This window comes from Cyanistes caeruleus, chromosome 20 (genome assembly GCF_971803275.1).
Source record: "Cyanistes caeruleus chromosome 20, bCyaCae1.hap1.1, whole genome shotgun sequence".
Taxonomy (NCBI): Eukaryota; Metazoa; Chordata; class Aves; order Passeriformes; family Paridae; genus Cyanistes; species Cyanistes caeruleus.
In genome coordinates, this window is record NC_141720.1 from 6,037,487 (window position 1) to 6,054,890 (window position 17,404).

General features: G+C 44.4%; 1 protein-coding gene across 7 annotated transcripts in view; it reads right to left on the reverse strand.

Annotated features, from left to right (window-relative positions):
- The window catches only part of RAPGEF1 (Rap guanine nucleotide exchange factor 1), an 84,148-nt gene extending 67,353 nt beyond the window's left edge, over positions 1-16,795 (reverse strand). For 3 of the 7 annotated variants that reach the window (XM_086857852.1, XM_086857850.1, XM_086857851.1), the window contains exon 1: positions 16,593-16,766. In XM_086857852.1, coding sequence (XP_086713978.1) covers positions 16,593-16,617 — 25 coding nt within the window. In that variant the 5' untranslated portion in view covers positions 16,618-16,766. Of the gene's footprint in view, positions 1-5,840; positions 5,961-16,592 lie in introns of those variants that run through there. The other 4 variants (XR_015278112.1, XM_086857854.1, XM_086857853.1 and 1 more) reach the window with 3 other exon arrangements.
- Positions 16,796-17,404: the final 609 nt, after the last annotated feature.

A 17,404-nucleotide genomic window follows, 5' to 3' on the forward strand; every position in this document is an offset into this window, starting at 1 on the left:
AGCGGCTCAGATTTCACACGTGCCCATCTTTGAACGGCAAAATCTGTTGTGACGCTACCCATTGTTACGGGATCTAAAAAATCCAGAGACACAGAGAGCACCTGACCTGGGAGTTCTGATAAAAACCAGGCTATTGCAGAGACACAGCAGGAAAAAAGAGGCCACTCAGTCATCAGTCAGACGCTCTTTAATCAGGTTGAAACGCTTGGCTGTGGAGAGGGGGGTTCAATCTCTCCAATCCACATTCCCATCCCTCACGCTGCTTTCTTAATTAGCAGCAAGTGGACAACAGCTGTCAGTAGCCTGGAGGCCAGAAAGTTATCAGCAAAAAAGGGGAACATGTTAAGAGAGAGACACAGAACGGGGCTGTTAAATGCACCAGGGGTCAATACAGGCAAGAGATCCATCCACAGCTGACATGGAGTGCTTTGGGTTGGAAGGGACCTTAAAGACCATCTCATTCCAACCCCCTGCCATGGGCAGGGACACGGCCTCATCCACTGACACTGAGAGAATGCTCTTCCTGCTGGCTTTAGTCTGGTTATTTTAACATATGACTAACTGTAATTTATTTTTTTATTTTTTTATTTTTTTTTTTAGTATTCCCGTAACAGGAAAATTTAAACTGAGAATAGAAGGAAATGGGAAGGCCATCCTAATGTCTTGATGAAAATACATGGGGGTCAATTTAAAGGCACAGCAGAATAAAGGCTTCAAGATTGTTCCAGAGATTTAAGCATAAAAATTGAAGCACAGGAGAGAGGTGGGAGAAAGAATGTTTTACTTAAACAGAAGAGAAACTTTAGCAGAAGATAAAAACCTCATCTAGAAGCCCTAACCTTAAACAGCACAAAAGAAAAACATTCAGTCATTATTGTCTGTGTATTAAATCCTGTGAGCCCAAGTCATTGGTCTTGACCTTCCTGTACCACATATTAGACTAAAATGGGTCAAAAAGAAAATTCATTCCCGAAGAGGTGACACCCTCTGGTCAAACCATGTGCTTATCTCGTAACACAACTCGCTGACTGTCTGGATGATCAAGAAATAAAGTAATTGCTTCCCTGTTGGATGTCCTGATTACTGTCATTTGTGGCAATAGGGAACTTGATGCAATTGCAAGCAATAAAAATGTATTATTAAAATTCCCTACTGTCCATTTGTTACTGATAAATTGTTATCACCCCAGCTTCTTCAGAAAGGCCAGGCTTCTTTTGAATTTGGCTTTAACCTACCCAGGAAGCAGAGATTTGGAGCAATTTTCTGAGGCCTGGCTGGCAGTTCTGCTAGTTCTAAACACATCCCAGCTTTCTGAGCTTGAACCTATGGAGGGGAAGCTGGGAGGAAGATGGAAGTATTTCCCCAAGCTGCCAATAGACTAGCAAGACATCTAAAAACCCTCATCAAATTAAGTGCTTAATTACAATTCAGATTTTGAGACTCCGGAAATTAGGATAATCTTCTGGGAAATTTAACAGTCTCCCACAAAAGAAATTGCAACATAAAAGCCAAAAAAGCAGAGAGCTTGGAGAATGTTATCCCATCAAATCACACCTTGGACTAGATTCCTCACCCTAATTCCTGGAGAATACGAAGTGAGATCCACAACTTAATTTCAGGTTCTCGAGCCATTGGGAAAGATGAGGATCAACATTTAGGAGGCTAAATCAGGAAAAGTGGTCTCATGTAAAAGGCTGAGAAATGTTTGTTGAGTTGATGGAGAGCTGCCTGTGAAGTCTCACACCTGACTTCATTCCAGACTGTGAGGCAAGGCCACAAAGGTGCTTGGCTTGGAGAAGATCTCTGGAGCAACCACCAAAATTTTGGCAGCAGAGCAATGGCCACAGGCTTGCCAGCTCCATTCCTCTAGGTGGCATGATCTGTGCACGCTTCACCTGGAACATCCCACACACAGAGATGTCACCACTACACAGCACTATGTCTGCCACTCTCACTACCTAACATCCCTGAAAGCATGAAGGAACAACCCACACACAGGCTACACAGCTCCAGTGATGACTGAAAAGCCCACAGAAGCTCATGGAGAAGTAGAGATCATCTGACCACAGCAGTAGATGAAAGGACAGCAGAAGTTGTACTCACTGTCGCTACCTGACTACAGACAGCACTTTCCATCACCACTCATCATGAAGTCAGAAGTACAGAAGAAATGTTTGCACAATGCTCTAAAACTGTAAAGCTCTAGGTCAACACTAAGCATTATACATTTTCCATTTTGATTCATGAAATTATTGCAAAGGAAATGAAATCTTGGTCTCAAAATAAGCCAGAACTTCCCACACTTCCCATTGTTCCCACTCTCATGAGCCATGACCCCAGGATCACATTTAGCAGCAAGAGGAGGAGCTCTGCTGCTTGGGCAAAATGTATAAAGATGTCCTTTTGCTATGACACATGTACCACTGCTTGCTGGAACATCCCTGGACATCTCCAGGACAATGCTGCTGAGTCAAAACCTTGTGACACAGAGGATGCACCACAAGCAACACCAGTGTCACCATCCCAAAAAACTGCAAACTAAGAGAAATGAAGGGCAGGGAGAACTGACAGAGAAGAAATCATATCCTGGTATCACAGACAACAAGACACAACACAAAATAAAAAGCAATTCAAACCCAGAGCTCAAATAGAGAACGAAGGAAGTGACTGAACTTGGGCTGGAGGCATCTGAGAAGCTGAGCTATGACACAGGGTTCACTTGGATAATGCAGAAGCTGTGGCTGAGAGGGTGTTTCCCATCAGCAGCTTATCTCTGCACACTAAGCTTCCAGACAGGTTCACATCTGGAGCACTGTACTCCTTGCTCATTGTTTTTTCCGTGAGCCAAAGGTCAGCAGTGCTGCTACAACCTCCCATTCCCTGGATGGGCCCAGTGGGGCCTGCTGCTCACACCTGGCACTGAGCAAAGGGGTCTGGACCAAAATCATCATTTATTTTTCCAGAACATGTGAACTAGAGAAATTCACAAAAATGTTCATTAATTCAAAACAAATCCTTTGGCAGAAAGCTATGGAAATCTATATATAATCTCATCAGAAGTCAGCTCTGTGACTAAAAACAGAGAATACAATAAAAAAAGCCCCAACATACTCATTAGGAAGCCCAGGACAGGGAGTTGACTGCATTTCCAGTGTATGCCTGGCCTAACACAGGTCCTGGTGGAAACCCAGGTTAGGTCACAGGCTGCTACAATGCCACAGGATGCTCAAAGCCATGCAGCAGCAGAGATGTCTACCTTCAGAAACAAACTGCTGCATTAACTCAACATGGAAAAAAATCAATTAAATTTGTACCCTGGAGCAAGAGTCTGGGGAGTGTCCAGACAAGCCTTAACAAATATTAACTAGCCTGAAGTTAAATACCTCTCTGTAAACTATCCTACAGACTTTGATACCCTAAGAACCAGATTTTTTTCCCCAATATAAAATTCCAGGCAAGTGAAAATAAGAAAGCAGTTCTTCATACAGCTTAACTAGACTGATCATTTAAGCTCGAGCTGCTTCCTAGAGATATTAGGGCTTTCACAAGAATTTTTCTGTGGCTTACTCATAATGAACAGCTGCTCTGGTAACTGCTGGAGTCAGCAGGTACTTCCTGCCCTGAAAAATAGTCATCAATATATCTCAATACAGAAAATCATACTCTCTTTAAAACAATTCATGATAGGGTTTAGATATCAACTGGCTCCATGCCATGGACACTCCCTTAAACAATGGTTACACCCTCTATACAGCTAAAAATAAAATAGCTGAAAAGGAAGACATGTTATACAAGTTCCCAGGGTAAAACACATCTGAGAAGCACTGGCCTGGGACTGACATTGTTCTACTGAAAGAATAAATATCTGAGTCCAAATTGTATTTCCTTCACCACCTGCCCAGACTTGCACAAGGAGAAAATCCCTCTGAGCTTTCCTTTTATACTTCTGGGGCTCTCCACCAGAATGAAAACCCAGCATTTTATAATACTGTAAATAAATTAGAAGTGCAGCAGATTATGATTTGCCCTTTTGTTAACATTGCTGGTAGCACCAGTGAGCCTGTTTGCCAGCTTAGGAGAGGTCTGAAACTCTTTCAGTGTTGACTTTAAGCTGAATACAAATATTGAGTGATCTGCCTGTACACGAAGTCCTCAACCACAGCAATCTCCTCGCATAGCAATGCTGCTTACAATGCTGCCAGTGAGCCAGGGTGTCAAAACAAACATCTTTGTATTAATTGCATCTGTTGATGAACCAGCCCAAGAACAGCCTTGCTTCAATCACTGCTTTATAAGACAGTACTGAAATGCTACTGTGAGTGTTGAGATGGATGAGTCAACAGACAAAATACAAAAGCATTTGTAAAGAGAGTCTCGACGGAGTAATTTGAAAAGCTGCACAGCTACACAAAATGATGGCTTTTATTGACACAGCTTGCTCATAATAGTGCTTAACCTAGTTTTAAGTTTCAGTTTTGTTTTCTGCAGCCTCTCCAGTCAAGGACACGCAAACACACAAGTACTGTTACCTTTGCAAAGGTGAAAGATCAGTAGATGCATAATCAATCTGAAAATAGTTCAAGAAGTCATGTCACATACTAATCCTCACTTGGGGAGTTCCAAATGGCTCTTCCCTGTATTTTGGAAGCTTTCCTTACCTTGTGCAGTGAAAGACCTCTCAAACTGTGAGGTAAATATAACACTGGGGCTCAGGGTCAGCCCAAGGCATGAAGCACTGGCCACACATCCCCAGCCAGCCTCTCCTCCTGGTCTTACTCGGCTGAAATCATCTCTGCAGTGTCACATAAGGTCAGGAGATTCAGGTTACTGAAAGAATGACATTTTAAACCTGATCTCTCTCCCTCTCTCATCCAAAACCATCTGCAACTCATCTTTTAAGGCAGAGATTATTCATTCCGAGGGAATTATCCACTAATCAGTTTTTATCTCCAAGCTAGGTCTGGCAGAGGTTTTGGTTCCTTCCACTCTCAGAGCAGTCTCCCACTGGACAGACTTTAAAATGCATTTGATGGCAGCTCCATGTGCTAAAGAAACCAGCCCAAATTTACCAGCCAACACATCATGTGCCAAGGTAGGTACAGAGGTACAAAGCAAGGCTCCAGCTATGAATCACCTTTACTGGGCTGGGGTTAGTTCTTTACACCTCCATGCCCAGGGAACCGCTGTGTGAGGTTTCACACCACCCTGATTTTCTGAAGTAGGATAAAAGTAAGCAAAACCACACTGCACAACAGGAAAAGGAGACAAGGACTCCGGTATTTCCCCCCAAAGCACGTGCACAGAGAGAGGTCAGCACAGACCTCTGCCTCTCAGCACACTTGCTCAGTAGCCTGGCTGCTATTCCATTTGGTATTTGTCACAGCCAAGTGTGAAACTCAAGAGAAGCACGTGGTAAATCGAGTCAGACCCCTGCATTCTACAAGTGCTTCTCCCCTTCTTATTATAGCTCATCCTTTAGCTCTGCCCTGTGACACCAAAGCATTTTCTATCCACTGCTCAACCACCACAGCAGTTCTTCCAGTTCCTTCCACTCACCATCACAAAATTCATGTCCATCACCTCACAGAGGTGACACCCCTGCTCTGTAAGGGCCTTCCAAATAAGATGTGCTCTTCATCTGCAATTATCATGCAAAATACCTGCACAAAAAGCCAGGCAGATAAACTACCTCCTGCATTTCACCCAGAGGCCAAGGCAATTACTGCAGAACTTGGAGTTTGCATCAGTAAACACAGCAATGTAATAGCTTTGGGTTATCTGATTTTCTGTTTTAAGGACAATGTTAAAGCAAAACCAAACCAAAACCAAACCAAACTCACCCAGATTTCTTCTGACCAGAAAATTGTTAAACTGGGCCAAAATCGTATTTTACCAACTGCAAAAGGGAAATTCTGGAGGTTCTTCAGCTGGTATGAATCAGGATAAAAGGCATTTCACAGCTGTAGAAGTGAGAATATTTGGGGAAAAAAAGAGCTGTTTTTAATTCCTTCTAGTTCATTTAATAAATTCTAGACATCATAGCTTAAAATAATCCTGACAGACAAAGCAGGCCAGACCTTCCTATCCAATAGAGTACAACTATGCACTCACTGCATCAAAAATATTCTCTACCCTCTCCTTGGGTAAAATAGTGGGGATGGAAGGAAAGAAACTATTCAGACTGAAGAGCAGAAACCTCTACTCAGACCCATTTGTTTTACTCTGCAAGTATTGACAGATGAGTAATGAAAACTTTGCTGCAGACACAGGCTGCTTTTCAAGGCAGCATCAGTTAATAAACCACAACCACAGCTGCAAAAATATTAAGGAATTTAACTAAATGACTCCTTCAAGGGCAAAGGATTGCAAGACGAGCCAGTTTTGTGCTTTGTTGTCATCCCAAAGGTTAAGATCAGAGCATGCAGCATCAACACAAACCAGTGTTACTGTTTTGGACATAAAAGCTTTGAATAACAATTTCATTAAATGTGTACAACTGGGTACTAATATTTCTTGCATGACTCTTTTCCATTATGATAATATTTGAAACTTAATATACAATGTTGCCAAAGCTTTTAGATGTGAATTATCTCATCTGAAAAAAATTAAATGGTAAAAACAAATTAATAGTAATAATAAAACTTACAGCCTGCTAGCTCTCAGAACCACAGAATCATCAAGGCTGGAAGAGACCTTCAAGATGATCTGGTCCAACTGTCAGCCATAATCACCCAAAACCATATTCCCAAGAGACACATCCAGACATCTCTTGAACACTGCCAGAGACAGTGACTCCACCACTTCTCTGGGCATCTTATTCCAAGGCCTGACCTCTCTTTCAGTGAAAAATCTGAGCCTTCTCACAGGACAAGCCTGGCAGCATGGCTGAGAAGGCTGTTTTGCAGGCATTACAGACTTGGATCAGGATGCTGATCCACGCTAACAGCTCATGCACACTGGGAATGATTTCAGAAGCAGCTATGCCCACAGCTTATGGGGGAAGTTTTTGGTGACATTACCAGTGAAGCTCCAACAGAGTGGATAACCAATGGCTCTAACCTTAGGTACAATTACTTCTACCAGTCCCAAGTCCTTACAGAACTTGAGAAGTATCCAAACAATGACATGGGCAATCCATAACCTTCCAACATCCTTTTTGTTGTTTCTAACACTCTTCCACACCTTGTTGCCAAAAGACCCTCAGGATTTATAGATAAATTCCTCTGCCCAGGGTAAAAGAGGGTTTGGATCCCTTGGAACTTGGATTCACCAGGCTGCCAGCCAAATGGGAGCTCAGGGAAATTCTGGGTATCACTGATGTCTCCAGGGAGCCCTCCGAGTGTCACAGTGAAACACACACCTCACATTTGAGGTCTAATGAAGCAGGTTGTATTTCAGGATAAAATCTAAGAATAAGAGCTGCCAATGAATATTTAGGGAATTTATACAGTGCTTTCAGCCCAGACATTCGGGAACAAAAACATCTCTGTTTAAAGCCTACCTGGAAATAGGCACAGAGAGTAACAAGAACCAAATTCTTTTTTGGCATGGTTTTTAAATGTTTCTTTGCCCTGCAATTGTTACCAGGCTTTTATTGGCCACCCACCCTTCACTGCCCTCAGCTGGCTTCTCTGAAATGTCTCCAAAATAGACATACTTGCTTTTTTCCCCAAAGATTTTGCTTTTCCTTGGCATTCCCCATTCCAGGCCGCTCACAAGTCATATTTGCCAAATGGCTACAAAGAGGGGACAGCTACATTTTCAATTTGCCATAATGAAAGCCCTATTTGCAGCCTGTCTGATCCCCTCAGCCTTCTTCAGAAAATGTGCAGAAATTTAAATAAATTTTAATATCCATTCCTCCACAAAATTTGACAAAAATTGACAGGTAAGTCCAAGAGCTGTAACAGAGGATGGATGAGCTATCACCACTGCTTTATGTAAGGATGTTACAGATTAAGGAAGAGAGGTGCAGACAAGGAGCAAACTTATCTCCTAGAGATGTGCCAAGTTATGCATGAAGACTCGCTGGTTCTTCTTTAAAGGGATTTTGTGCACCTGAATATCACAAAACTGGCCAGAGTTGAGAGTGCCAGCTCACAACACCATTCCTTAAATTCTCTCCATCATTTTAACAGGGTGGTTCTACAATGTTCCAAAGTGTTTCTCCTGTAAAACAACACACCAGAATAGAGCAGGGGACAGAAGTGCCACTGATTCCAGTGACAAAGAGCAAACAGCTACACACATAAAAAGAACAGAAAAACTAAGCTGAAAAACAGAGAAACTCCCCACCTCAGTTTTTCAGTTATGTTCTAGGTATTGCTCATAAAGATACAAGATTATGGGTTTTTTTAAAGCCATGTGACTTTCTGATGCACAATGTTTCTGGGTACTGCAATTTTTTTCCCACACAGCAGCCCTGGAGAAGTAATTCCAAGCAGAAAAACTTAAACTCAACCCCTGCACTGCTGTTACCATTCTCTGTCAAAATCTGGCATCAGCCTTAACATCTGATTCCACATGACCTTCCAAGGGTATTTAGACAGATAAACCACCTCCTGCACAAACCAGTGCTCTACATTTTCTGCAAATCCCTGTAAATTCATAGATGAGTTCTAACTAAACGTTTTGGCAGAATTCCCTAGTTCCTCACATGTATTACTCTTATATATAATTCTCCTAAAAAGGTAGAAAATGTAGACTTAAAAAAAATTAAGATGGAAAATATATATCCAAAGAGGGATATTTTATTTTCTTGCATATGAAAGCTGCAGCACACATCACTCTACACTGTGAAATGCAAGGCTGCATTAAACATTCAAAAAAAGAAGGGAAAATGCTGAAATTGATGAAGTTAATATAGTTAGAGCACAACTGAAAGGATCATAAAACACCCAAGAAAAACTGTTTAAACAGTATTGTCCTGTTAACTGCACCATTGTCAGAGGGATCCACAGAGCTCCGCTCTCCAGAATTGATTGGAATGTACTCTACAACCAGAACTACAATATTGATCTCCCTGGGTGCCCTTTGTGACGTTTGGCTTATAAAGGAAACTTTCTAAATATGGAATTAATTCCTGAGGCTACTTTAGCACCTCTTGGGCAGCACAGACAGGACAGCTTGCTACACAGGAACCAAACAAACCCATCAAAAGGTAAGGGATAAAACAATGTGTGCTATATATTTGGAACACACTTGTTTTGGTTTCCATTTTAATTATTAAAGACTGTCTGCAAACTACAGCTGAATAGATACAGAACTATTTATTCAGTCTCCTAGTAAAATTCCATCAAGGTTTAATCAACCAAGCTGCAGTATCTGTTTCCTCCAATCCTACCAGCTGTGAGTAACTATTCCTTGATTTTAACCTCCACTGATTTTTCTTTTTCTTTCTTTCAAGAAGCCTAAAAAAAAAAGTTCTCTTGAATTTTCTTTCAAACCCCAAGATTTTGTACACGTCAGGGATGAAATTAAAGATCTTGTTTAGAATATAAATGGGACTGGTTCAGTGAATATGTTAAGTATTCAACAAAGGGCATACCCCCATGAAGCCTTCGGAGAGAAAGAATGAGAGCATGAGAGTGCAAGCAAGCTTTAACCTCTCTCCCTGGGCAGAATAATGGATTAGGATTTCCTCAGAGGCACTGATGGCCACGCCAAGATGTTAACTCACATCACAAAATGCACAGGATTCTCATGGCACCAGAAAAACTCTACCCAATGCATCAGACACTGTCACCCAGGTAAAGTAAGATAATGCAAAACATGGGGTTTTTTTTTCAATTCAATTCATTTCTTTCAATTCAAAAAGCTCAGTGATTTATAATTAAGAATTATTATTATAATTCTCAGACTTCTATAATTAAGAAATCTCTTCTTCAGTGCCACCCATATTCATTTGACCCTCAGAACTGTTATAAAATGGGAACCAATCAGTTATTTAGAATATAGCGCTTCTCAATTCTCAGATCTTTCAGATACTTTCCTAAATATGATACAATAGAAAGGAGGTGTAGGAGAACCAGTCCTCCCAAATACTGTTCAATACTGTACCTCCCACAACACCAAGTGAACACTGATACAGCCTGTCTTTTAATAGTGTTTCTATTTGTTTCTCCCTTGCTCTTACAAGGAAACATTATCTTACAAACTCCACAGAAGGTGAGCTGTGCTAGCAGCTCAAACAGTAAAGAGATTTAACGTGACTGCTTCAAAGCTGGAGAGCTTTCACTGAAATATGCAACCCAAATAAAAGCAGATCAATAATGTGATCCATCAGCCTTCTCAGGCTGCTTCACAGAACATGTGAGGACATCATTTCTCTCTCACACAGATGAAACTGTCTGCTCTGTCACTGCCAATGCCAGACACCTCAAGAAGAGGCTGGAAATGTATTTTTAAGAGTGGATGCTGTGGGTCAGGGAATAAAGCCGTAATTTGTCAGGCTGAAGTAAAACATGAACAGCACAACTGCAGAACATTCCTTTGGCAGCACGTCCCAACCTGCAGGATTCCTGCAGCTTTTCCGGATTGCTGAAATTCATCTTCTGTCTCTTTGCCTTGGAACAAAGACTCCCATGAAAGCCATGGGGAACATCCCCCTTGCCTGATTGCCCTTTGCCATCCGTCTTGTCCTCTCCTCTCTGCTCTCCTCACACGCAACTCAGCCTCCCTCTTCCCCCATCATGGTGGGTTGGGTATCCTCTCACTTCATCTTCTCATCTTTCAACCCATTCCATCAACATGTGATGCCCCTTTTTCCTTCTCTGGCCACCTTTTTATACACCTTGCAGTCCTGGGGCTGCAAATTCCAATTTGCAAAGACAGTAAATCTAGTTTTCCTTCAATCTGATCTCCCTTTTCCTCTGATTTCAAACCCTGACAGTAACACACTGTTCTCCCTTACCATCCTTTCATCCCATTATGCTCTACAGCATTTCTCAACTGCAGCTAAACTTTAGTTATTTAGAAAAAAAAAAACAAACCTACAAGTAACAAAACTAATATCCTTGCAATAGCTACATCATTTTAATATTCTTTCCATGATACTGGCTGAATCCCATAGTCATATGCTAATAAATAAAAAGGAAAAGCAAAATTTTCCAAGTATTCAGGTACTTAGAGCATAATAAATTTTCAATTCTTTTCAGAGAGAAAAGCCTATTCTGTCACAAATCTGAGAAGCTGAAGGACCCCTCTCCATGCATAGGATTTTTCTCCACATAATGTAACATCTCTACAGGCAGAATACAAGCTGAAGGATTCATTTAATACTAAGCAACAGAGGACAAAGAGCTTCCCAAACTAGCAAAGGTCCCCAAATCCTGAGTTCCAACAGAAAAATGTTGTGACTATATGTGTAGGAAAACTGAACAAGTTATATCCACTACATGTATTCAAACTATGCAAAATGATGGGTGTGGTGAGGAGGGGGAGAGAGGAAGGAGGCTATTAAATCACCTTACCTGTAGTTCTGACATGTAATTTGTTATTTTTAATATAAAACATAGTTTTGGGTGTTTTATCTGGCACAAAGACAGAAAATGTTCTTTATCATCTTACCTTTGCTGGGCTAGAAGGGATCTTCCAAACTGAACAAACAACTCCAGCTCCCACTAGCTCAACTGAGAGCTACCCATAATACACATAAATGACTGAGTGATTGAATTAAACCTGATTAGCCATCAAATGCCTCTGCCAAGGAAGGTACAACATCTCTCCAGCTTCTTTAAAATGAAGTCTAGAAAGTTAACTCCTCATGTTCCTCCACTTGTAGTTCAAATGCTGTTAAAATTCTGGATGGAATGCTCTCCTTCCAAAGGATTTGTAAGTCAACAGCAAAGCTCATTTTGCCAATTCTACTCTCAGGCTTTCCACTTTGGAATAAATAAGGCCTTAATGTATATTTCTTTTTAAAAAAAGATCACACCTTTGCATTAGAATCTATCTGCACCTACAGAAGAGTTACTAGAGCATCAGCTGCAATTCAAACTTCCAAAAACATGAAGAAAACCCCAAGAAAACCTGGAAGAGGAGCTACAGATCGACTCCCTTCCCTAGAAACAAACACCCAGGTTTCTTCCACTCAGGCAATACTTTGCAGCAAGCAAAGCCACAAAGGGAATCAAGAGATCTGAATGAGGGATATTTGTTTTACAGTCTTGACTGACAGTGAACTTCCACTCCTCTCTCTGCCTGCCAGGAGGTTAGCAAGAGCCAGCGAGTCACCACCACATAAAAATCACAACCAAGAGATACATTTAGGCACTGTGGTTCAAGGAAAACGATTGCTTACACTGAAAATAAATTTAGCAATTGTTTCCAGTTTCTGATTTTCACTGACTAAGGCACAACCCAGCTGCTTCACATTCCAGTAGCCTTCAGCTGTCTTTTTCTCCACTCCTTGCCCACTTCCTTCTTACAAGTGCTGAGACCATCTCAATCCTGCAGCAGTTACCCCACACTTACACACCACCTGTCAACCTACAGTGGCTTACAAAAGATGCCAAATTCTGCTCCTTGTGCTGTTTTGTAGAAATCAGGGATCGTCTTGTACCTGTATTTTACCTCTACACAAAACCAGCCTGAATGGTTGAATGGTTGATGCTGTTTAAACAAGTTACAGTAAAACACATGTGGGATGTCACTATGGGAGCAGAGCAGGTGCTAAAAGCCTGACTAAGGAAGAATTGGAACTGAATTTCCTTTGGGGTTGAGAGGTAAGTTTTTTGAGGGGTCTAATTTTCAGATTTGCAGATAACTCCTATTTTGCTTGAAAACCACCAGCAGTGAAGCACTTAAGATGGTGAACTGCAAATTTTTCTAACCTGAAATCCCTCACTTAATATTGAGGACCATGAGGACCATGGTACAGCAGTAAATGCTCAACAGAACTGAGAGAGTCTTGCCTAGTAACCCACCTAAGCATGACAAAGAGAAACTGCATAAAACTCTACAGGTATATAAAACAGGCAGGCTAATTTCCATAAAATGATCTAAGACATGATGACATTTCAAAACATACCCTCTGCAAAAACAGAATCTTCAGGAAACTTCACGTTAGTACAAAAACATTCACAGATGAACAATTCAGGATCACATAAATTGGCATGAATGACTCCAGACAGAACATTAAATTTCTACAAAGATGGGAATAATGTGACCTCCTGAATTGTTTTTTCAATTTTGACATTTTCTTAAGAACAGAGTTCTCCTGGGATTACCCCCAGATGTTTATCCCACCAATACTCAAGGATGAGAATTTGAGGTGAATTTGCTTATCAGGCAAGTGCTTATGAGCAAAAGGTAAAGCCAGTAGCGTTTTTGGTTTACTGGGAATAAACACATCCCATTGAGTCCTGGGCAGATTAGAGATGACTGCCTGCACTCCAGGTAGCTAACACCTGAAACAGCTCTCTCAAACAACCTTCAGCAGGCAGCTGTTGGGAAAGTTTACAAGGGAAATGAAAACCATGGAAGAAATAACAAGACTAAGAATTAAAAACCTTCAAAATATGGCACCCATGTGTTGTTTGGTTTTACTAAAAGGGCAATTTTGAATGGACTTGTTTCACAACAAGTTTTTGGTTCAGAGCTGATGGTGTCTAATTCCTCCCTTACTCTCCCTGAATGATGCATTACCATCAGGTAAATAAAAACAGGAATTTGTGCATCGCCATGGTAACAGGAAGCCCAAGCAGAATCTGTGGCCTTCTCTGCTCTTTCTTGGCATTCCTATTTTGGATTTCACATCAAAAAAGGGAGAGAGCAAATATTTTCTAAAAGTGAAGACACAAAGTCACAGTTCTGGAGTAAAGAGAAGTCAATGGTCGTTCCTTCTCTTCAAGCCAAGGAGGGTTCTGCTTTGGAAAAGTGTCTGGAAGTCTCCTGGTGGGAGCCTAACAAAGTAGGGGCTCTAACACTAGCAAACCCCAAATATACCATCATCTTCTACATCACCAGATGGCTGCTCTTCACTCCAAAGCAGAGCTCTAAATTGTTCTACAGTGACCCTTCTGTTGATGAAATAGCAGCACTGAGAGGCTCCAGAGGGAGCCTTGTCTGCTCTTCCTTCATGGACAGGACAGAAGCTGTTATCTCTAATCATTTATTGTTGTTTTTTATTGAGTGCCAATAAGGTGTTTCAGTTAAGAACCCAGGGAGCAAATGTATGAGGGTGTCTGGGGGTCTAACACTGGAAGGGGTAATACATTTTTTTCCAGCAGCCTGTCTAGACAGACACACAAGTAAAACCAAAGGCCACACCAAAGTTTGTCACCACGGCTTGTGACCAGGCAGTAATCAATTTTATTTACAACATAATGCAGGGATTTCTGTCCCCATAAGAAAAATAAATTCAAATGTATACAAATGCACAGATCTTGGACCTCAGAGCATTTGTTTCATGAGTCTGTACCCTTTGTTCTGCTACTGTGCACGTTTTGACAAACATTACTCCCGAATGGCTGTGGTATTACAGGCTGTGTTTATTCGGTGACGCTATTAACCAAACTGCTTGTGTCAATCAGAAGTTCAAACACTCAGAAACAGCGATGGAGACGGTCCTGCTCTGGAACAGCTGGCTCCCGGCCCTCCTTCCCTGCCCCTTCTCCTCCCGTTTATATTTGGACTGGATTTTTTTTTTTATTTTTTTAATATCCTTCCTAAAGAAATTAAAGTACAAGCAGTTGAAAGAGGACAGATTCCCAGATTTACAGTTTCTCTTGTTCAGCAAATCACCACTGTGATAGACTTCCACTAGAACAAATGTCTCTGCATCTCCCACTGCCTCTGTGAGCTGCACATTCACAGCACCGACCTGGGGATGGATCTTGATCTTCGAGCTCAGTGTGGCTGGTCTCTAGGTTGTGCAGGGGATGATTTTTATATGGTATTTTATTGCCATTATATGGTATTTTATATGGCACATTATATGGCATTTATATTTATATGGTATTTCTTGGCCTCTGTTGTATTGTTTATGGAGCTGTGCTGAGTTTGTGTGTGTCTCCAGAGTCATCTTCTCGTGCTTGAACTCCTCACACTGCCTCTCTGGTGTGGAACTCTATTTACTACTCTCCCAGGGTTATTTACAGCACACGAATAAACAAAACGTGATCACTTATTTATACGTCTGTAATTACTGTCTACAGTTACTAAATCCCAAGCCAAATTCACCTCCAGCATAAACAAGTGGCAATTATTCCAGAGCTGGCCCGAGGTGTGTGTACTCCGCTAACACCCTCCTTGCCCGCTGGAGTAAGGGACGAGCGTGGAAAAGCTGAGCAGGAGCAAAGCCAGGCTGTGATACGTGAAAGGGATGGCGCACCGGATTAACCCGTGATATTTCTGGAGTAACATTTGTCCCCTGATGCAGCACACACTTGTCAGACAGTAACTCAGGGCAAAGAGCTGGGAGCACGCCGAGGTGCTGCATGGAGAAGCCGGCGGGCAGGCTGCTCGTGCCCCAGGGACGCTCCAGAAGCCGAAGCACAGGAGGAGAACACCAGGGTGGGATGACCACAACCAGAACACGATGCTGCCGACTTCACTCCTTGGAATCGGGGATCCTTCCTGCATCCCTGGCTGCTGTCCTGGGAAGCCTGGATGCTCCACACAGCCCCACTCGAGCTGCTGCCCTGCCTTCCCCAGAAGGAGACAGCCTAGCTATTCCCCACAATGGAATATACGAAACAGCATTGATTTTTCTCTGCTAATTAAATGCATCATAATTAAACTACGTAACTTCGCTGCTTGATTTGCACAACACTAATTGAATCTTTAAGCGTACTACTCCCACTACAGAGAAAAACAGGGTCATTCAACCATCTAAAGTGACAACTGAGAAGCAGGCACGACTCCAGAAGCGCAGACAGACAATATGATCCGTGCTTGAGCGTTTCCTTGTGAGAGCAGGAGGAGCGTCAGCAGCCTCCCCTGGCTCTGGCTCTCATGAGCACGCCGGGCAGAGGAGAAGGAAGAAAAACCTGCAAGTTCCCTCTGACATTTGCTCATCTTTTCTCATCCTGCACAAACACCAGGAGAGGAAAGTTGAGAGAAGTTGAAATTAATCACAGCGCGTAGGCCCAAAGCGCTGCAGAGCCCGGCTGCGCTGATGCTCTCCTGCACGGCAAGGACGGAACGGGTGCAAGAAAATAAAAATTAAAATAAAGGAACCGGGAGGGAAAAAGAGGAAAACAGCGAGGAAAAAGGAAAAGGCGGAGGAGACACAATGCCCGAGAGAAGCAGCGCCAGGGCAGCGCAGGACCGGCCCCCGGAGGGGACGGGCAGAGCATCTCCTGCGGCCCCCGGGCCCGGCCCCGGCCCGGGCCCCGCTCGCCGCCCGCGCTGTCAGGAGCCCCCACAGGGAGCGAGCCGGGCGCGGGGGGCCCGGCCCGGCTCACCCCGCCCCGCCGGGCCGCGCCAGGCCCGCGGCACCGCCGGCGCCTCCCGCAGCTCCCGCAGCCCCGGCGGCTCCGGCTCCTCCGGCGGCTCCGCGGCCCGCGGCGGCTCCGCGGGGCGGGCGGCGAGCGCGGCCGGCCCGGCGCGTCCCCTCCCGCGCTGCCCGCGGGCCTCCCGGCGCTCACCTGCTCTCTCGATCTTGCCGGACATGTCGGTAGCCGGCGCTCGGCGCTCAGGCCCGGCGGCGCACGGAGCCGGCGCTCGGGGCTGCCGGGCTCCCGCTGCTGCCGGGCGCGATGCGGGAGCGGCTCCAGCGGCGGCCGTGGAGCAGCGCCCGCCCCCTGCCCGCTCCGCGGGGCCGCGACGGGAAGGGGCGGCCCGGGGCTCCCGCCGCGCACGCCCAGCGCCCGGCGCCGCCTCCCGGCCACGAAGGGAACTGCGGGGCGGGGCTGGCGGCGGGGCGGGCACGGAACCCCCGCGGGCTCCAGGGATCCAGGGATGGGCGTGGGGATACCGGGGATGGGCATGGGGATCCAGGGATGGGCGTGGGGAGCCGGGGATGGGCATGGGGATCCAGGGATGGGTATGGGGATCCAGGGATGGGCATGGGGATCCGGGGATGGGCATCGGGATCCGGGGATGGGCGTGGGGATCCGGGGATGGGCATGGGGATCCAGGGATGGGGATCCAGGGATGGGCGTGGGGATCCAGGGATGGGCATGGGGATCCAGGGATGGGCATGGGGATCCCGGGATGGGCATCGGGATCCAGGGATGGGCATGGGGATCCAGGGATGGGCGTGGGGATCCAGGGATGGGCATGGGGAGCCGGGGATGGGCATGGGGATCCAGGGATCGGGTCCGGGATCCCGGGATGGGCATGGGGATCCAGGGATCGGGTCCGGGATCCCGGGATGGGCATGGGATTCAGGGATGGGCATGGGGATCCCGGGATGGGCATCGGGATCCAGGGATGAGGATCAGAATGCTGAGATGGG